The sequence below is a fragment of the Ailuropoda melanoleuca genome, chromosome 11 (genome assembly GCF_002007445.2).
Source record: "Ailuropoda melanoleuca isolate Jingjing chromosome 11, ASM200744v2, whole genome shotgun sequence".
In the NCBI taxonomy this organism is placed as follows: Eukaryota; Metazoa; Chordata; class Mammalia; order Carnivora; family Ursidae; genus Ailuropoda; species Ailuropoda melanoleuca.
In genome coordinates, this window is record NC_048228.1 from 5,616,586 (window position 1) to 5,632,665 (window position 16,080).

General features: G+C 49.2%; 1 protein-coding gene across 1 annotated transcript; it reads right to left on the reverse strand.

Annotated features, from left to right (window-relative positions):
* Window positions 1-198: 198 nt before the first annotated feature.
* ERRFI1 (ERBB receptor feedback inhibitor 1) lies at window positions 199-14,390 on the reverse strand. The gene is made up of 4 exons (XM_034671177.1): window positions 14,218-14,390; window positions 3,972-4,165; window positions 3,784-3,860; window positions 199-2,871 (listed from the first exon to the last, which is right to left on the reverse strand). Exons 2-4 carry the CDS (start codon window positions 4,091-4,093, stop codon window positions 1,688-1,690), a joined length of 1,383 nt encoding a protein of 460 aa, XP_034527068.1. The 5' UTR covers window positions 4,094-4,165; window positions 14,218-14,390; the 3' UTR covers window positions 199-1,687.
* Between the last annotated feature and the right edge of the window lie 1,690 nt (window positions 14,391-16,080).

Genomic DNA, 16,080 nt, shown 5'->3' on the forward strand with positions numbered 1-16,080 from the left:
CTTGCTTTCACTATGCGTATGTGTAAGATTCAGTATCAATGGCTCAAATGACTTATCTTAGGAAAGCACACTAAATTTCAAGCATTTAGGAAGCTGTCAAAAATCTTCCCTTGTGCTTAGAGAGGGCCATGCTTGTCAACGTATTTGAGACATCAACTTTTATAAGAGTTTAGGCAAGAAACGTTGTTAACGGTGTCATAAATAGTATTATAACTTTATTAAAATGAAAAGACAATATTCAAAATAATGCAACAAAAATGAATAAAATCCTTTGTCCAACACTGTACACATAACGTGGAAATCAGTGCATTTTTCTAAAGCATGTCTTAACCTTCATTTAGTTCAAACTAAAATATAAGCTTTAAATAGCTCAAATAATATTCAGCAGTTTAAACTGTAAACAGCTTGTTTAACTGTTAAGAGAATGTCGTCATAGTGTACCTGTTAGTAAGCACCGTCTCTTTTGTGCTTATCTGTACAAGACCCAACATCGAAGCACGCAGAAACCCCAGCGCACGCTGTGGCTCTCACTGAGTCCAGGTGAAGCAGCCGGCCCGGAAAGTCTCAAAAGCAGGAAGATGCTGACGTGACCTGTGCTATTAAGACATAACTGTGCTATTGGCCAGAAGTGTTTTACTTAAAAAGCAAACAATCCCCAGGAAATACTGAATAGGAACCAGCAACACAAGGCCAGCTTGTGTTGTATTTTTTATTAATACAGTCTAAAAAAAAAAAAAAAAAAAAACCACAAAAAAACAACACATGCCCCCCAGTGACTCTCAGTCACACAGCTCACTGTTTCACGACTGCTTAAAACGGACCTCCTGAACACGGGCAAACGGCCTGCTTTTCCATGGGAGTCGAATGTGCCCCCCGCCCCCGCGGCTGCAAGGCCCGCGCCACAGTGGGCCACGCCAGCGGGCAGAACGGAGCAGAAATTGTCAGGGAAAATGATGTACGGATTCTGGTATCTTCTCATTTCTCAAGGTGTGAGACATGCGTGCACAGGTGAAAACAGAGGCTGAGCACACTGCCAACCTCCCCTCGACGGAGCAGAAGGCAGAACCCGGAGGGACCCAGGCCCCAGGACGGTGTTTACACGGGGCAGGCAGAGTCACAGACGGATGTGCGGCCTGCCCTCGGTGGCACAGGTGATTGTGGAAATAAAGGAGACAGAACTTCACGGGCCCGAGAGCCAGACCCTTGCAAACTAAGCAAAAATTTTGTTTTTGTTTTTTTATGATTCCGATCTAAACAATACTGTGTTTTCTTCCATTTTGCTCAATTTTCGGTCAGGAGTCGTCCTCCAGCTTGTTTTGTCATTCTGAATATATGTTACTCTAAGGTAGCAACTAATTGGTTACCCCGCGACTATGGCCTGGGGTTAGGCCACAGGCGTCTACAGGTCTCTAATGTCTACACATGTCCAAGGTTCCCCGGCTGCCCCTCCCCACCCGCACAGCTTACACTCCGCGCTGGAGCAGACTTTCCTCCAACGCCAACCAACTCAGGGCTTCTCGGCATGAGAGCGCCTCCCGGCTGCTCTGACCCCTTCTCTCTAAGACGGAGGCTTCAACTATTTGATTCTTCAACCTGAACCATTTCCCCGTGAACCTCAACCAAACGGGAAAGTGGCTTGAGAGCCATTGGCTCCTAGGGAGCCCCTGCTGAACCACGACCCCAGAGCCTAAGGAGAAACCACATAGGACAAATGTTTGCGCTTCACGTGGCCACCGAGATCCAGTTTTGGTTTTGAGTCCAGCTTTTCTGCGGTTGAGACGACACCACAGTCAGCAGATGGTGGCTGGGTTTGGGGGCTTGTGTTTGTTTCTTCTGCTTCCCGAAAAAACTTTTCATATTTGTCCAGGTAGGGTGGTCTCTCAGGTAGCAGGTAATAATGTGTCGAGCTAACCTTCTTCCCATTTTCGATGATGGGCAGAATGCACGGGACCTTATTGGCAGATCCTTCGCTGTTCTGTCTCTGCAGGGCTTTGCTGCTGACGTACTTGGGATCAGGGGCAAAGCTCTGCGTAGGGGGCATGACCCCATTGAGGTAAGACGGGAGGCTTTTGGGGCTGGGTGTGCGGGAGTTACTCCGGGATAAAGGTTCTCTTGGTGGCACTTTGGGAGGCCTGTCTTCATCACTGTAGGTGCTAGAAGTCACTTCCGCTGACCACCTTCTGTAATCTGGCTTCACTGGCCTAGGAGGTATGGGGACCCTGGGGGGCACCTCGGGTTTGTCTTCATCGGAGTTCGGAGAGGCTCTGTGTATGTAGCTGGAGATCCTTATGGCTGGCTTGTTGAAGGATCCAGCTGGTCCCGAATGAGACCTCCTTAATCTTCGGTGGCTCTGAGGCGGGGGAGGGTTTGAATTCTGCACCCCGCCGGTCTGGTCAGGGGCCTGGCTGAGATCTGCGGCGGAGACAGCGGGGGTATCGAAATAGGCGTAGTTGATCTGTCCACACCCACGGAAGCTGCGCCTGCCGGGAACATCGTATTTGAAGCCTGAGAGCGTACAGTCTTCCAAGAGCAAGTCCGTGTCTGAGCTGGTGAGGAACTCGACCTCACAGTCCGTCTCGTCCAGGGAGAGGTCTTCAGAGATGGGCAGCGGCGGGAGGGGCCTGGAGCCCCGGTCACAGGGGGCCGCGCAGGGGAAGGGGGAAGGGGGGCTCTTTATGGGTGTGAGCGGAGGAGGAGAAGCACAGACCCCGTTCACGGAGAGTTTCTTAAAACCACACACGACTCGCTCCTCTTCACGCTGCCCCCAGTCTTCGCCCGGGGGGATGAGAAGGGGGGCCAGGCTGGGCTTCTGAGCGGGGCCGTTTTCTGCAAAGTGGCTGCCGTTCCTCGGACCGGATGTCGCCGCGTGCCCTGGAACGAACGAGAGAGGTCAGTCGAGGACCCGCGCGCCGTGCTCTCCCCCCGCCGCGCGAGGCCGAGCCCGGCTACCTGCGCCCACGGCTCTGTGCCAAGGCGGCTCCCACCGGGCGCCTGCCGCCCTGAGAACACCCGTGGGACGGCCCCAGGTGTAATTAGGGGCCAGAAGATTGCTCATGCACATGATCCGGTTCAAAGAACGAGTTATCTCTTCCATCTCCCTCGGACATGTGTGCGGCGCACACCCACACATCTCGGCAGGTTTTGTGACGTGTGCAAAACTCGCAGACGACGAGCAGCGTATAATTTACGTGACGACCGCACCACACCAGCCTGGCCATGTAAGAGATGTGGCGACACAAGGCAGGCAGGGCGTGAGCGAGGCGACACCGGGTCTGCACTGTTAACCCATCGTGACGTTAGGAGAGCGTGGACCTGCTTGCAACGTGCCAGGTGCTCCTGACAAAAATCTAAGGAACACAGTGTCCACGTCAGACGTGCCACACGGCACATCACACGCTTTCCTAAGTCCTTTATCCACGTGGACGCTACTCGATCTCCCTCGGATGCACTCCCGATACTTGTGAGAGACGAGAGCTCTAATCCGAGGTCCCTAAAAGTTGTAAGTGGATCAGAGCTGGCATCGGAGCTCACGGACCGTGAAAGCTCACACCTGCACACACAGGTCTCATCAGGGCATCGGTGACTCAGGGTGAAGGCAGGGTGGCTCGAGAGCGAGCAGGGTTCTCTTCAGAACCTGCTGCCACCAGGGGTCAGGCTCCTGCCGGAAACGGTTCAGGTGGCTTCCTCACTTCAGCATGGTGCTGGAGGACCAGCCAGGGCCAGCCAGGACCATCCCCACTGTCCCTCAAGCACAGGCCCCTCTGGGATTTCCAGGACACGTACCAAGAGCTGTTAGGCGCTCCTGAGCCGCAGAGTTGAGGCTGTAGGCCATGGTGATGGGGTCAATGTCCAAAAAGTGACTGAAAGGAAAGGAAAAACATCTTGGTCATGAAAAAGGAGCCATCGTATTCTCGATCTCAGTTTACCATCAAGGGCTTAGAGATCTCAGGGCCGTTCTGCCCTGCGCTTACTTTTCAAACTCACTGCGGCTGCCCCAGCAGGTCCTCACGGTCCTCATGGCTTGGCCATCGTGCAGAAATCCAGTTTTTAATGGGACTCTAATCTCCTGAGCAGCAACTCCTGCCGTGGACATGGTGTCTGACTCTGGGAGGTCTCCACACTTGTGAGGCCTGGGGATCTGCGGTCAACCAGTAGCTTGCATTCCCTGTGGGTGCGGGACAGAGAAGAGACGAGAGAATAAACAATTCAGAAATACCCACACAGAGCTAACAGCAGAGAATCTGGGGAGATGTGGGAAAGAAAAATTTAGTTATAGATGTTCATTCAATCCTGACCTTTTGGGATGAACTCATCCTTACTTCTCAGGATGGTACTTAAATGCAGACACTGAGAACAATGGGCGGGGGGGGGGGGGGGGGAAAACTANATACTAATCAAAGCTCTGAAATGTTTGCGGCAAAGTGAGGAATAATCCATGGAGAGCAAAAGCAGATCTCCGATGGCAGCCCGACAGCTGCACGACAAATCCCACTCGCTGGCCAAAGCGCACACCGCTCTCTAACGTCCTACAAACTGACCTTCCAGGGTGCGATTATAGTGGGCACGGAGGTCCCGGTCCCCTAAGCCAACCGGGTCACTTCAGAAATCACTGTATTCAGTCCTGCAGAACTGGCATCCACTAACCCCCAGCGCTGCCACTGAACCGGAGACTGTATCGTGGCGCCGCGTTACCCCACAGCCCTGCATCCGGATTCTGCAGCTCAGGGCTGGCCCCAGGAGGACAAACTCTCCAGTTACTACCTACTCGAGAATAAAGAAATAGATATGAAGATCTAATTTCCATTATCCTGTAAAAATCAAGTTCTGCAAGGCTGCGGGCTTCAGCAGAGGCCTGGGACAGCTTCCTCCTCCCGCTGAAAGACACACTTACAGGCACATTCTTCACATTCTCCTGTGTGAAGTGCCTCGGGATTCACGCCTCGCTGTAAGGCAAGGGTGCCGGAGGCTAAGTAAGTGCCCTTTTCTTACTCTAGGAGGTCCTCAGTGTGAGGACCCTCTTCCTCACCAGGTGGTCCGTGTCTGGAGTCGACCAGGAGCCCGCCCCACACCTTCTTTCTCGAGGTGTCCACTAGCATCCATCTCTGCTTTCTTCAGAGAGTCACGCTTCCTTAGAGTAAGGTGAGGCTTTTTTCTTTCGGACACTAGGACATGATCTGTCAACTCTCTGGGTAACACTGACCCCTTCTGGGATGTGCACGGCCGCTTCCGAGCGCTGTCTCGCGCCCTCCCCAAGCATGCATGCAGCCACCGGGAGACGGGCAGTGTGCTGAGCACTGGGGGCGACACAGGTGAGTGAGATGTGCGTGCAGGGGACGGCGGAGGGGCTACACAGGTCATTTGTTTTATGGACAGATTTGTCACCCACTAGACTGGCAGTCCAGGAGAGAGGCTAGGTCTCAATCGTGAATCACAGCAAGTGCTCAAAGACTGAGCGCTCGCTGGATGAACGGCTATACCCTACCATCGAATTCTTAGCACCGTCAGGACCAACTGAACGCACACGATGAATAGAGCACGGGGTCTTTTTTTTAGCTACAGATTAAAAACACTCTGCAAGTGCTGTTTTTTACGCAAACACAAATGGAGACACAGTAATGTTTCAGTGACAAAGGGAAGATGGGGCCGTTACTGGTCCTCAGCTTTTTACCCTCCCGAAGCCAGCTGCTCTGATACATGAGGCAGAGACTCAAACAGGTTTCAAATAGTATCTCAAATAGTCAAGTGTTCTTTTCCTGTGATCAGTCTCTCAAAGATATACGATCAAGAACGGGGGGGGGTGGATCCCCACCATTTAAGAAATCTAAGTTATTGGGAGGTCTTATTTTTTATTTTTGGTCTTCAGAAGCTTGAAACGAAACACACGTGTTTTTACTTTACCTGGATTAAGGAAAGCTACAGAGAACTTAAGAAAAAAACAAAAAAACATTTTTAGAACACACTGCTCGCTGCTCCCTCCAGGCACTTGGCCTGGTGGTATGTGGCGCTTCCCCCCCCAGCACCCAACAAGCACAGGCAAGACCACAGGGAAAGTATCTGTGGTGATTTAAAAACGAAAGGCCAAGATAGGAAGAAGAATATGGTATTTAAGTAGTTTGAAAGCACACGTTTGGAGATCCCTCATCCAGATTACAGGAAAATGCTGCGGGGGATCCTGGAGGCCCAACCCCCACCTGTCTGCAGGCCAGCAAGTGCTCCTCGTAATTACTGCGTGTCAGCCTCCTACTGCCATCTAAATCTTAGCTTTCAACAGAATGATTGTGTAACTATCGCCTCTGCTTGGAATGGCCTCGGAATTCTAAACTCACATTGCGATGGCCCCTTAAAATTATGTATATGTTCTAGAAGGTTATTTTTTATTCATTGTTTCCATCACCTACTTGTTAGCTTTAAGAAAAAAAATTTTTTTAGTATAAAAAGAATTGTGTTCACTAAGCCAGCTCACTTCTGACCACAATAGTGTCTTTGTGTATTCATTGAAGGTGACCTGCCTCCACATTTCAATGGGGAATTGTGAATGGGACGTGTTATGAAACTGTCCGAACTTCCTACTTGCTTGCATGGGAGAAGCTAGGAGAGAAACATAACTGCATGCTCTCTTTTGGAAAATAACTTCCAACTACAGGCTCCGGAAGGGTGACCTGCCGTAGGTTTGGAAGCAATGTTTTAGGCGTGTTCCCGGGAATGCTGGCCGAGGCAGGAAGCCACCTGCAGCTCTTCCACCCCTCTCTCAGAACTCCCTAGGTCTGCAGTATGTACCCTCCTCCGGAAAAATCGGCCCAGCCAACATCAAGTTAAAAAGAAACCCACCGCTCCAGGGAAATTTCACTAATGCTGCAGTGTTTCAATTTTTGTTTCTGTGTAAACTGTAAAGCCAGCTCTACCTGACAATTCATTAGGAAAGCAACTGCAAAAATAGCCCTACGTGGGGAAATCAGTATCTCTCAGCACAAGATGGCATTCTGTTATGAAATGCAAACTATGAGAGCGAATGTGAACCCAGGCAGCCTGGTGTCGAACAGGATCAGAACGACCTTGGGCAAAAGAACTTCCCTAAAATTCATCAACTGATCTTTAGGCTTTTTAGAGTGTCAAAAATGCAGCTAAATACCGATCCCAGACGTGAACTACCGTTTCCTACTAACATCACTTTTTTAAAACTTCAAGACAAAAAAATATATCCCCTAAGACCATCTGTTTCTTGCGGCTGTCCTTTGATTCGCTCTCCTTGCAGCTCCCCCTCCCCCACCGGGCTCCTTGAGTTTGGATCCACTTCTATGGCTTCAACTCTACGTAGACAGCTCCTCAATCTCTGAATCTCGACTCCAGCCCTGGCTCAAACTTCCACTTTGCATTTCCTATTGTCTGGTGATTATCTTTCCACTTGGACGGTCCTCTGGCATCTGCCACGCTACAAACCGAACTCCGTCACTTACTTCACACCCCCTCCCCCTTCCCAAACCAGTTCAGGGTCTGCGAGGATCCGGCTTCTCCTACAGGCACCATTTTTAATAACCTGAGTTACAACAGGTGTACATTCAATCACCCGGTTCCACAGCCTATTTCTACACTGCTTCTCAAACCTCTCTTCCTTCTGTTCACGGGCACCGCTCTGCCCTGGGTCTGAAAAGACCTGACACCGCCCTGCACACCAGGACCAGATCCATATTCCTGAACTGGAGCGCAAATTCGGATCTTCCACTGCTCAAACATCTTCAAACGCTTCTAAGCTCTGCAGGCTGGCCTTAAGGCCTCTCTAAGAAGGCAGGCCCTGATCCACCTTTTTCAAGCTCTTGCTTCTCTTTTCCCCTCATCTGTTACAATGCACCTTTTCCTTGGAGGCCATCTGTCACACCACCTTGTCCACTACCTGGCTCCCCGCTGAAAAGCTGCACAGGGTCCCCATGTTCTTGGGTTATTTTGTGCCATGCCCCGATTCCTTGCCCATCCTCCAAATCTTTTCGGACAGGACTTTCTTTCCCCCCTCCTGTGTAGATCCTGGCATCGTTTGTTTCTGATAAATATTTACTAAACAGATATTGAGAAAATATTCATCTCACTTTTAAAAAGTACTGACATGACAGACTCACGTTTCCCCTAAATCAGCGAGGAGCTACAGGATAAACCTAACGTGGGTGGACACCTCCCGATGACAATAATGTGACAAGTGTAGGTAAGGAGCAGGCGAGAGATTTTCATTACACTGGTTTCCAAAATCTGAAGTGGACAGTTTGCAGACTGGGTAAAAACTCTAAGCTTAAGTGCTTAACAATGTAACTTTCTAAACTGGTTTCTCTTACTGTACATTCACTTAAGCAAACAGGAGAGAGCTTTCTGAAAATAATGAATTTCACCTTCTCTTCCACACCATTCCTTCTGCACTCACTGTTTTTGTTGCTAAATTTAAGGTCGCTTTCCTTAAACAAAACAAAAAATGTTGCACCAAAAAAGCATACCACACGTGCTTTATTAAGGTGAAATCACATGACTTTAGATTGAGGAAAGTCACTTTGGAACTTTTTTTTTTTTTTAAACCAAGCTACCTTATGACAGTAACCTAGATGTGCTTACCTTCCAGATCTCATTAATAAATCTCAAAGGCAATCCACAAGAGGAGGAGGGGCACATTTTTGTCATACAACTCATCCAGTTCTGCCCAGCGCTTCCTTATTTAAAAGTGTGATGTAATTTCCTTCTTTCAATCTGGTTTTAGAACCTGATTTCTGTTTATTCAGGGTGATAAATGGTCTTTTCAACCTTATTTAACAACTACCTACATGACTATTCCCTTACCGAAAGAGATAGAAGATAATCCTATTCAGAGCCAAGATTTGTAAAAAGAAACTGATTTCGGAATGTGACAAATTCCATGATTTTATTTTTTACTAAAAAAAAAAAAAAAGATTTTCAATTCCATGATTTTTGATCCTGCCCTCATAAACCCCTATCTGCATGCGTATCTTCAGTCTGAAAATGCCTAAAATAACCACCTTTGAGAATATCAAAAACAAAACAAAATCCCGTCATTTTTATCGTGATTCCTGTCTAAAGCACTGGCAGCCAAGCTGTTTGACACACTGGACATTTAGTGTGGCCGTCTGACAGAAGTTTAACTTTTATTAATAACATGAGAAGACTTACTGATGTAACGTTCATCTAACACATTCAGTGTCTACGACAGTTCCAGTGTTGCGTGACCTGAGTTTACTTACTGAGCCAAATACTCTTCACAATCAAAGGCCCTAATTCAGGATTTTTCTCAGATTTCACCGTAACAGACCGTGATTTGGGGGAAGGGAGCGAAGGGGCAGGCGGGCAGGAATTGCCTTCGCGCTCCCCCATTACCACGGGAAGCATAAATGACCTTCGTGTTAGAAGCATAGAGGACTTCACATCTTTTATATTGAGTTAATGAATAAAATGTAATTGAAATGCTCCTGCAGGAACTCAAGGTACGCGCGCCGGTTTCAGGAGCCAGGCAGCGCCGTTCCGCGGGCCAGGGAGGGACATCTGGCCCCGCGGCATCCAGCCTCCCCTCAGCGGGCCAGCGCCGAACGGCCCACTTGTAGGTGGTAAAAACTGAGGCAACAAGGAAAATAATTTATCTTCAGACTGTCGAAAGTAAAGCTGAGTGACATAATTTCTTGAATAATTCAGAGTATTTTCTAGCTGAGTATTTTAAGAAACGGCAAACTAACAAAAACCTATTCGTTCCACGGCATCGTCATCAATAGCCTTTTGATTCGCTTAGTGTCCTCCGCGGCCTTGCGCAGAGGCAGGAGCGGACCACGGCGGGGACGCGGACTCTTGTCCTTTGTACTCTTCCTACAGATGCTACGATCAGTACCAGCACACGCATGGGGTGGGAAAATATTATTCCTTTTCGACATACACATAATGGATTTCCAAATGGAAAAAATACGTGGGTTCTATTCTCATCTTAACGACAAGGAGCACAATAGTCCAATGATGGGAAGGCAGTCTTTAAAACTTGAAAATTTACTTAGTGAGCACTGGAGTCACCCAATGGGTGACTCCAGATTGTCACAATGAACATAAAACCAGTACAAAAAATAAACTAATTTTTGGAAACTTATCTGACAAGCATTGTTCTAAGTGATTTATATGTATAACTTACGTAATCCTCTCAACAACCCATGGGACTGGTTACTATTATGACCCTCATTTACAGATGAGGGACTGGAGGCACAACAAGTGCCTCGTTCCAGGTCAACAGTGGGGCCTGGAGACGTAAGCCAGGCTCTCACCACACCACCGGGCCTCTCCAAGCCCCTCGGGCTCCTAACTGACCCACTAGAAGGCTTGTGTTAAGTGTGGCTCAGACAGACTTTTCTGGGGATTTGCTGCTTGCTAATAGTTTTTCTTGGGTAACCCTTAGACTATGAAAGTCCCTGTTTTACTTCAACTCCCACAAATCCTCTTGTGAAAGTTATTAATTGCAGATCTGGCCTATGTATCCTCCGGAAGGGTGGGTTAAGGCATCAATTTTATATTCTGTGACTACTTCGAGCAATTCTTTCAAAGCCCTCAATCTTTGAGGGTACACTGATGCCTCACCAATCAGAACTCCTTACAAGGTACTTGGTATCACGCAGGTCTGTCTTTACCCATAACAGGGGTCCCCACGTATACCCCATGGGCCTCATTTTAACACACTCCTTGCAGCATGGATCCCAGCAATGGCGTTACAATCAGGCTCCATTTTAAAGTCTAGAATTTAATAACAGAATATCTTGTATTTGTAAAGTACTCCACAAATTACAAAGCACTTTCTGCTACATTATCTCACCTGATCCCCAGAACATCCCTGTAAGAGGAGGCAGGGATTAGACTCTGCATTCTGCAGATGAGGAAGTGAGGCCAAACATCTTCCTGTTAGCAGAAAGGCCAGTGAGGCTCTTCCGCTCTCTAATCCAGCACTCCCCTGCTACACTTTCACTCCTCTCCTCTCCACGGTCTCTTCGTTCTAGGCAAAAACCTCACTTCTTTCTTTTTCCTTTTTTTTTTTTTTAAAGATTTTATTTATTTGAGAGAGAGAGCATGAGCAAAGGGCAGGGCAGAGGGAGAGAAAGAGAATCTCAAGCAGAATCCCCACTGAGTGCGGAGCGGGTGGGGGATGACAATTCCATCCCATGACCCTGAGTCAAAATCAGGAGTCAGACGCTTAACCGACGGAACCACCGAAGCACCCCAACCTCACTTCTCTTTCTAATGTTCTTATTTATCAATGGGGAAACTGATGCAGAGATGGCTAAGCGAAACGCTCAAGATCTCAGTGCGAGTCAACTGCAGAGACAGGAACTGGAGCTCCATGCACAGGGTTTCACTCACAAATTCTTGGAGGGCAAGGATGAGTTATTTCCACAAATGGTTCTCAGGTGCTTATTCTGGAGTAGATCATCTGTGGTGAAAGAGACGTGGCCGCTGCCTGAGCACCCCGAGGTAACGGGGAGACAGTAAGCAATTTCAGATTGTGATAACTTCCCCAGGAGGACAGGGTGGGGAGGCCGGACTGACGAGGGTAGTTAGGGCAGACCTCCCTGAGGTGACTTTTTAAATTGAAATTTAATGATGAAAAAGAGGCAGCCATGAGAAGAATTAGAAGAATATTCTACACAACGAATGAAATACAGATTATCTGAAATAGCCGGTACCTGGCCAGGCTTCACGTTCTGGGGGTCTTCAAGAGGGGCTTCAATGTCCGCTCATCCTTACCTTCCTACTGCTTCCCCTGAAATGTTGAATCATGGCACTCTGGAGTGGAAAAGGAGTAAATCTCATGGAGCCAGAGCCCCATATACAAATACATTCACCAAGGCCTGGAAGATTCACCTCTTAGTAATACTGTCCCATTTTACAGTATGAGGAATTGGGTTAAAGTATCAGTAATGATTCCAAATTGCAGAACCCCTTTTTCCCCTTCTGAAATCTGAGTCCCACACTAACTTTTCCCTACCTTAAAGCAAATTTCTCTAGTATGCTAGTTACTTCCAGAACCCTGAAACTCACCAGTTTTATCCCCCTTTACTGAGCCTGCATTTATGCTGTGCGAATAACGCCAGAATGCCACAGCTGGATCCTGTGTATCTAGCATCTAGTAGGTTATTCGTTTGCTTTAATGAAGCATGGCCAAACACCAGCAGCACCAAAAGATGCAAAAAGAATCCTGATGATGAGGTACCAATTCAAATTTATTGAGACTGAAAGCAGAGCTGTTTCTCTGGCAGAGAGAGCTGATGACATTCAAATTCCTGGAATTACCCTTGGCACCACCTTTCCCTCCTCTGCTCACCTTTCTAAAGCAACCTGATGGTATGTAGACATTCAGGTCAGTTTCAAGCATGTTAGATAGTACCTGTAATTTAGGCAACTTGCTTTTAAAAGCTACCATTAGTATTAGCTGAAAGGGAGTATTATCTGGTTCAGCTTCTGAGAAGCAGCAGTTAAGAGTTATTTTCACACAAAAACTCAAGTCTACAGTATAATTAAATCTCACAGAAAGAGTGACCAGTACCTATTGTGAAACAAAAGTAGGAGAAACAATTCATTGAAACAATAATTTTACCTATCTGGTGAAAAATGAATAATTTAGACATTTCATAACAGCCATAAAAAAAGATTTGCTTTCCACCCTTATCAGTGACTGGTCCAATCCTGCTGAGCTTTAAGATGTAAAATATGCTTCCATGCAATTATTTATCAGCCATCAACTATGTGCAAGGCTGCACAAGATAGAAGCTGTACAAGGAACAGTTCCCTGCCCTTAAGGAGTTTACAATCTAATATATGTCAGGTTATAAATTGTTAGCCCAGGACCTCTATCACCTATTAGCCAGTATCCACTGAAACATGCAGCTGAAAATAAACCTCTGTGTGCAGTGAAGAAGCTGACAAATAGCGTCTGAAGTTCAAGCTAAAAGCTGTATGTATCTGTCTTCAAATCTGCCAATATCTGGAAAGGATAGCAGTATGTTATCTGATAACATACTGGTAACCAATCATAGTGCAATTAACCAGAAGCCAACTCTTGTTTTGTCTTAGCGAACTTTGGTCCATTCCTGAAATGGGTACCTGGTCTCCTGTCTTTGGTCTGTTCAAGTAAAACTTTGCTGAAAACTGTATAATTACAAAAGTGGTGGGGGGAAAGGAGTTAAAAAAAAAAAAAAAAAAAAAAANACTTGGTATGGTGAATGTTTCCGTATCCTCAACAAACACATATTCTTTGCACTCTTACAGATTTATAAAAACTGAAAACCGTGCAGAATACTGTTCTTCAGAAGAAAAAAAAAAAGGCATTTTAACCTCACCTTTCTTCACCTCCGACAGTTGCTTAGAAACCAGTCCGGCCCTACCTGTGTTGCAGGTGTACCTAAAGTCACCAACACATCTCTTTTAAAGCTACAGTCTATTCTGACTGCACTTAAGTTTATGACTAACAATCTATTCATATTTTTTTATCAGGTAAGAGACTGGTTCCTTTCAAGCAATGACGAAATCCTAATAAAGACTTAGGAAGCACCGATACAGCACCAATCATGGTTAAGAAGTCATCTAATTTGTACGAGGCTGTGATATACATATAAACACACACGCACATACACACGAGAAACACCCAACAAGCAGTCACGTTCCGAACACAGAATTCTGCACTTCCATTCCTTCGGAAACAGTATTTAGGACGCTCCGACCAAAGGATCGCGTTTCTGAGATAGGCGGAGGGGGGCTCGGAACTACCCCGTGGAATTCAAAGACCCTGACCGGGGACGACCGTCGTCGTCGAGAGACAGAGCTGGGGGACCGCGGGCCGGCCATCCCCCAGCACAGCCTTCGGGACGGGGCTGACGGGCACACTGTGCGCGCCGGGGCAGCGCAGCCCCATTGTGGAAAGGAGGACGCCGAGGCCGCCGCCAGCCTCACGGGCGCAGGACCCTGGCCCGCGGCTCCCGAAGCCCGGGCCCCCGCGCAGCGCCTCCGGACCGGCCCCTCCCACCGACCCCCGTCCGTCTGTCTGTTCATCCGTCCGGGGAGCTCCGCATCGCGGCGACCCTCTCCCGCCCCAGGGACCCGCCCAGCGTCAAGAGCCGCCCGCAGTCCGGCGCAGGGGCCCGGCAGGGGCGGGGGCGCGGGGCGGTGACGCCCTCCCCTCCCCACCCCACCCCCAGCCCGCAGGCCCCTTACCCCCGCGGAGCCGCGGCTGCCCCACGGCGCCCTCCCGCGCATGTCCGTCCCGGCTGGCTCAGCGCCGCGGGCTCAGGGGCCCGGACACCGCGCAGGCGCTTCGCCACTCGCTGGCCGCCGCTCCCCGCTCGCGCTCCCCGCTCGCACTCGGCCGCCGTCGGCGAGGCAGCCGACGCCGCATTATATAGCGAGTGGCGGGGGCGGGTCATCACGCTCGGCGCCCCACCTCCCCCGCTCAGCCAATCCCGGGCGTGCGCCGCTTAAAGGGGCGATGCCGCGGCCCAGGAGCTGGCCTGGGGTCCACCGGCGTCGCGGGGCCCCGCGGTGATGCAGCCTTTGTGTCCGAGGGAGCCGTTTCTGGGCCTCGGCGGCCTCCGCGCCTCAGCTCTGCCCGTTCCAAGCAGCAGCTGCTGAGCCCCCAGGATCCTGACGCTGAATTTTTCTCCTTAGTGTGCGCGCGGCTCGGCCTCGGCCCGCGTTCCTCCCAAGCCAAAGGGGGCGCCGAGCGTCGAGCGGGGTTTCCCGTCGTTTCCTGGCCCCAGCGGGGTTTCGCGGGTGTTACCGGGTCCGCGGGCCGCTGCCGCCGCGGGGGTGGCCGAGGACTCCCGGTGCAAGGCCAGTGGAGCCTCTGCGGGCAGGAGGCCCGCGCGCACCGGGAGGCCTGCGGGCAGAGGCGTGGGAGGGGCAGCAGGGGAACAGCATGGACTGAGTGGGCCATTGACGGACAGTGTGGGGACAGCAAGGGACGCTCTAGGACAGCACGGGACATCGAGGGACAGAGTTGCACAGTGTGGGGCAGAGGGGGACAGCATGGGACAGGGTGAGACTGAGGGGCAGTGAGGCCACCCTGCTGAGGGCCTTTCATGGGACCACTGAACGTGGGTCTGCCCAGCCGCCTCTCCTCTAACCACATGTTTGAAAATCAAGGCCAGGCCCTGGTGACAGCTGACCTGCCCAGGGCAGCCCACGGACTTCCATAAGGAGCACCCCCAACCCCAACCTGGCCTCTCCTTCAGTTTCCAATCTGGTGTTTACTTATCAGACCCACGCTACTCTCAGCATCTGTGGGCATTCGGGCCCCCAGTGATGCCCAAGGACAAACCAGCCGCCAGCCTGCGGGAGGAGGCTTCTCCCCCGACGGTGATGCAACTTAGGCTTATAGTTTAACCGTAAAATAAATACTACAAATGATAACAAACCAAGAGTAACTAAAGTAAGAAAAAAAGCAAACAGAGAGAAACCCTCCAGTTTTAACTAGAACAGTCCCCTGAATGGTACTCTCTTATTAAGTAGAGGCCACAGACCTCCGGCTGACCTCCTCAGTCCTGTAGAGCCCCTTCTTGGTTTCAGCAATTGTGCGTGAGACTTACACGTTTAGCGCTACCTAATTGGGGTAGTTTAACATATGGAATGAGATTCTGACCTCATTTTCAGGTTAACTATTAACTTACGCACTCCATGAAATGATTTGCCTTTTCTCCCCTATTGTTTACTTACATTCTTCTAAATTTAATTCAAAGGCCTAATTTTGAATTCAATGCCTTCCCTCTCTCTCTCTCTCTCTTTCTCAAATACACACACACACACACACACACACACACACACACACATGCAAGAAGGATCCCTTCACCCTCTTTCAGTTGCAAGATAAACGTGATTAGCAGAGAGCTCTACTGTCTTTTCTGGTCTTTCTGATGGGCTCCTTCTGGCCTACAGGGGCTCTTGGGTCATTTTCGTGCCTGTGCTACTTATCAACAATTCAGTTATGCCATCTATTAACTTATGTTCTTAGTGCCCTTCATTTAGTTTATTTTAGGATGATGGAAATTTGTCACAACTCCTTGCTGGTTTTCTTAACCAAAT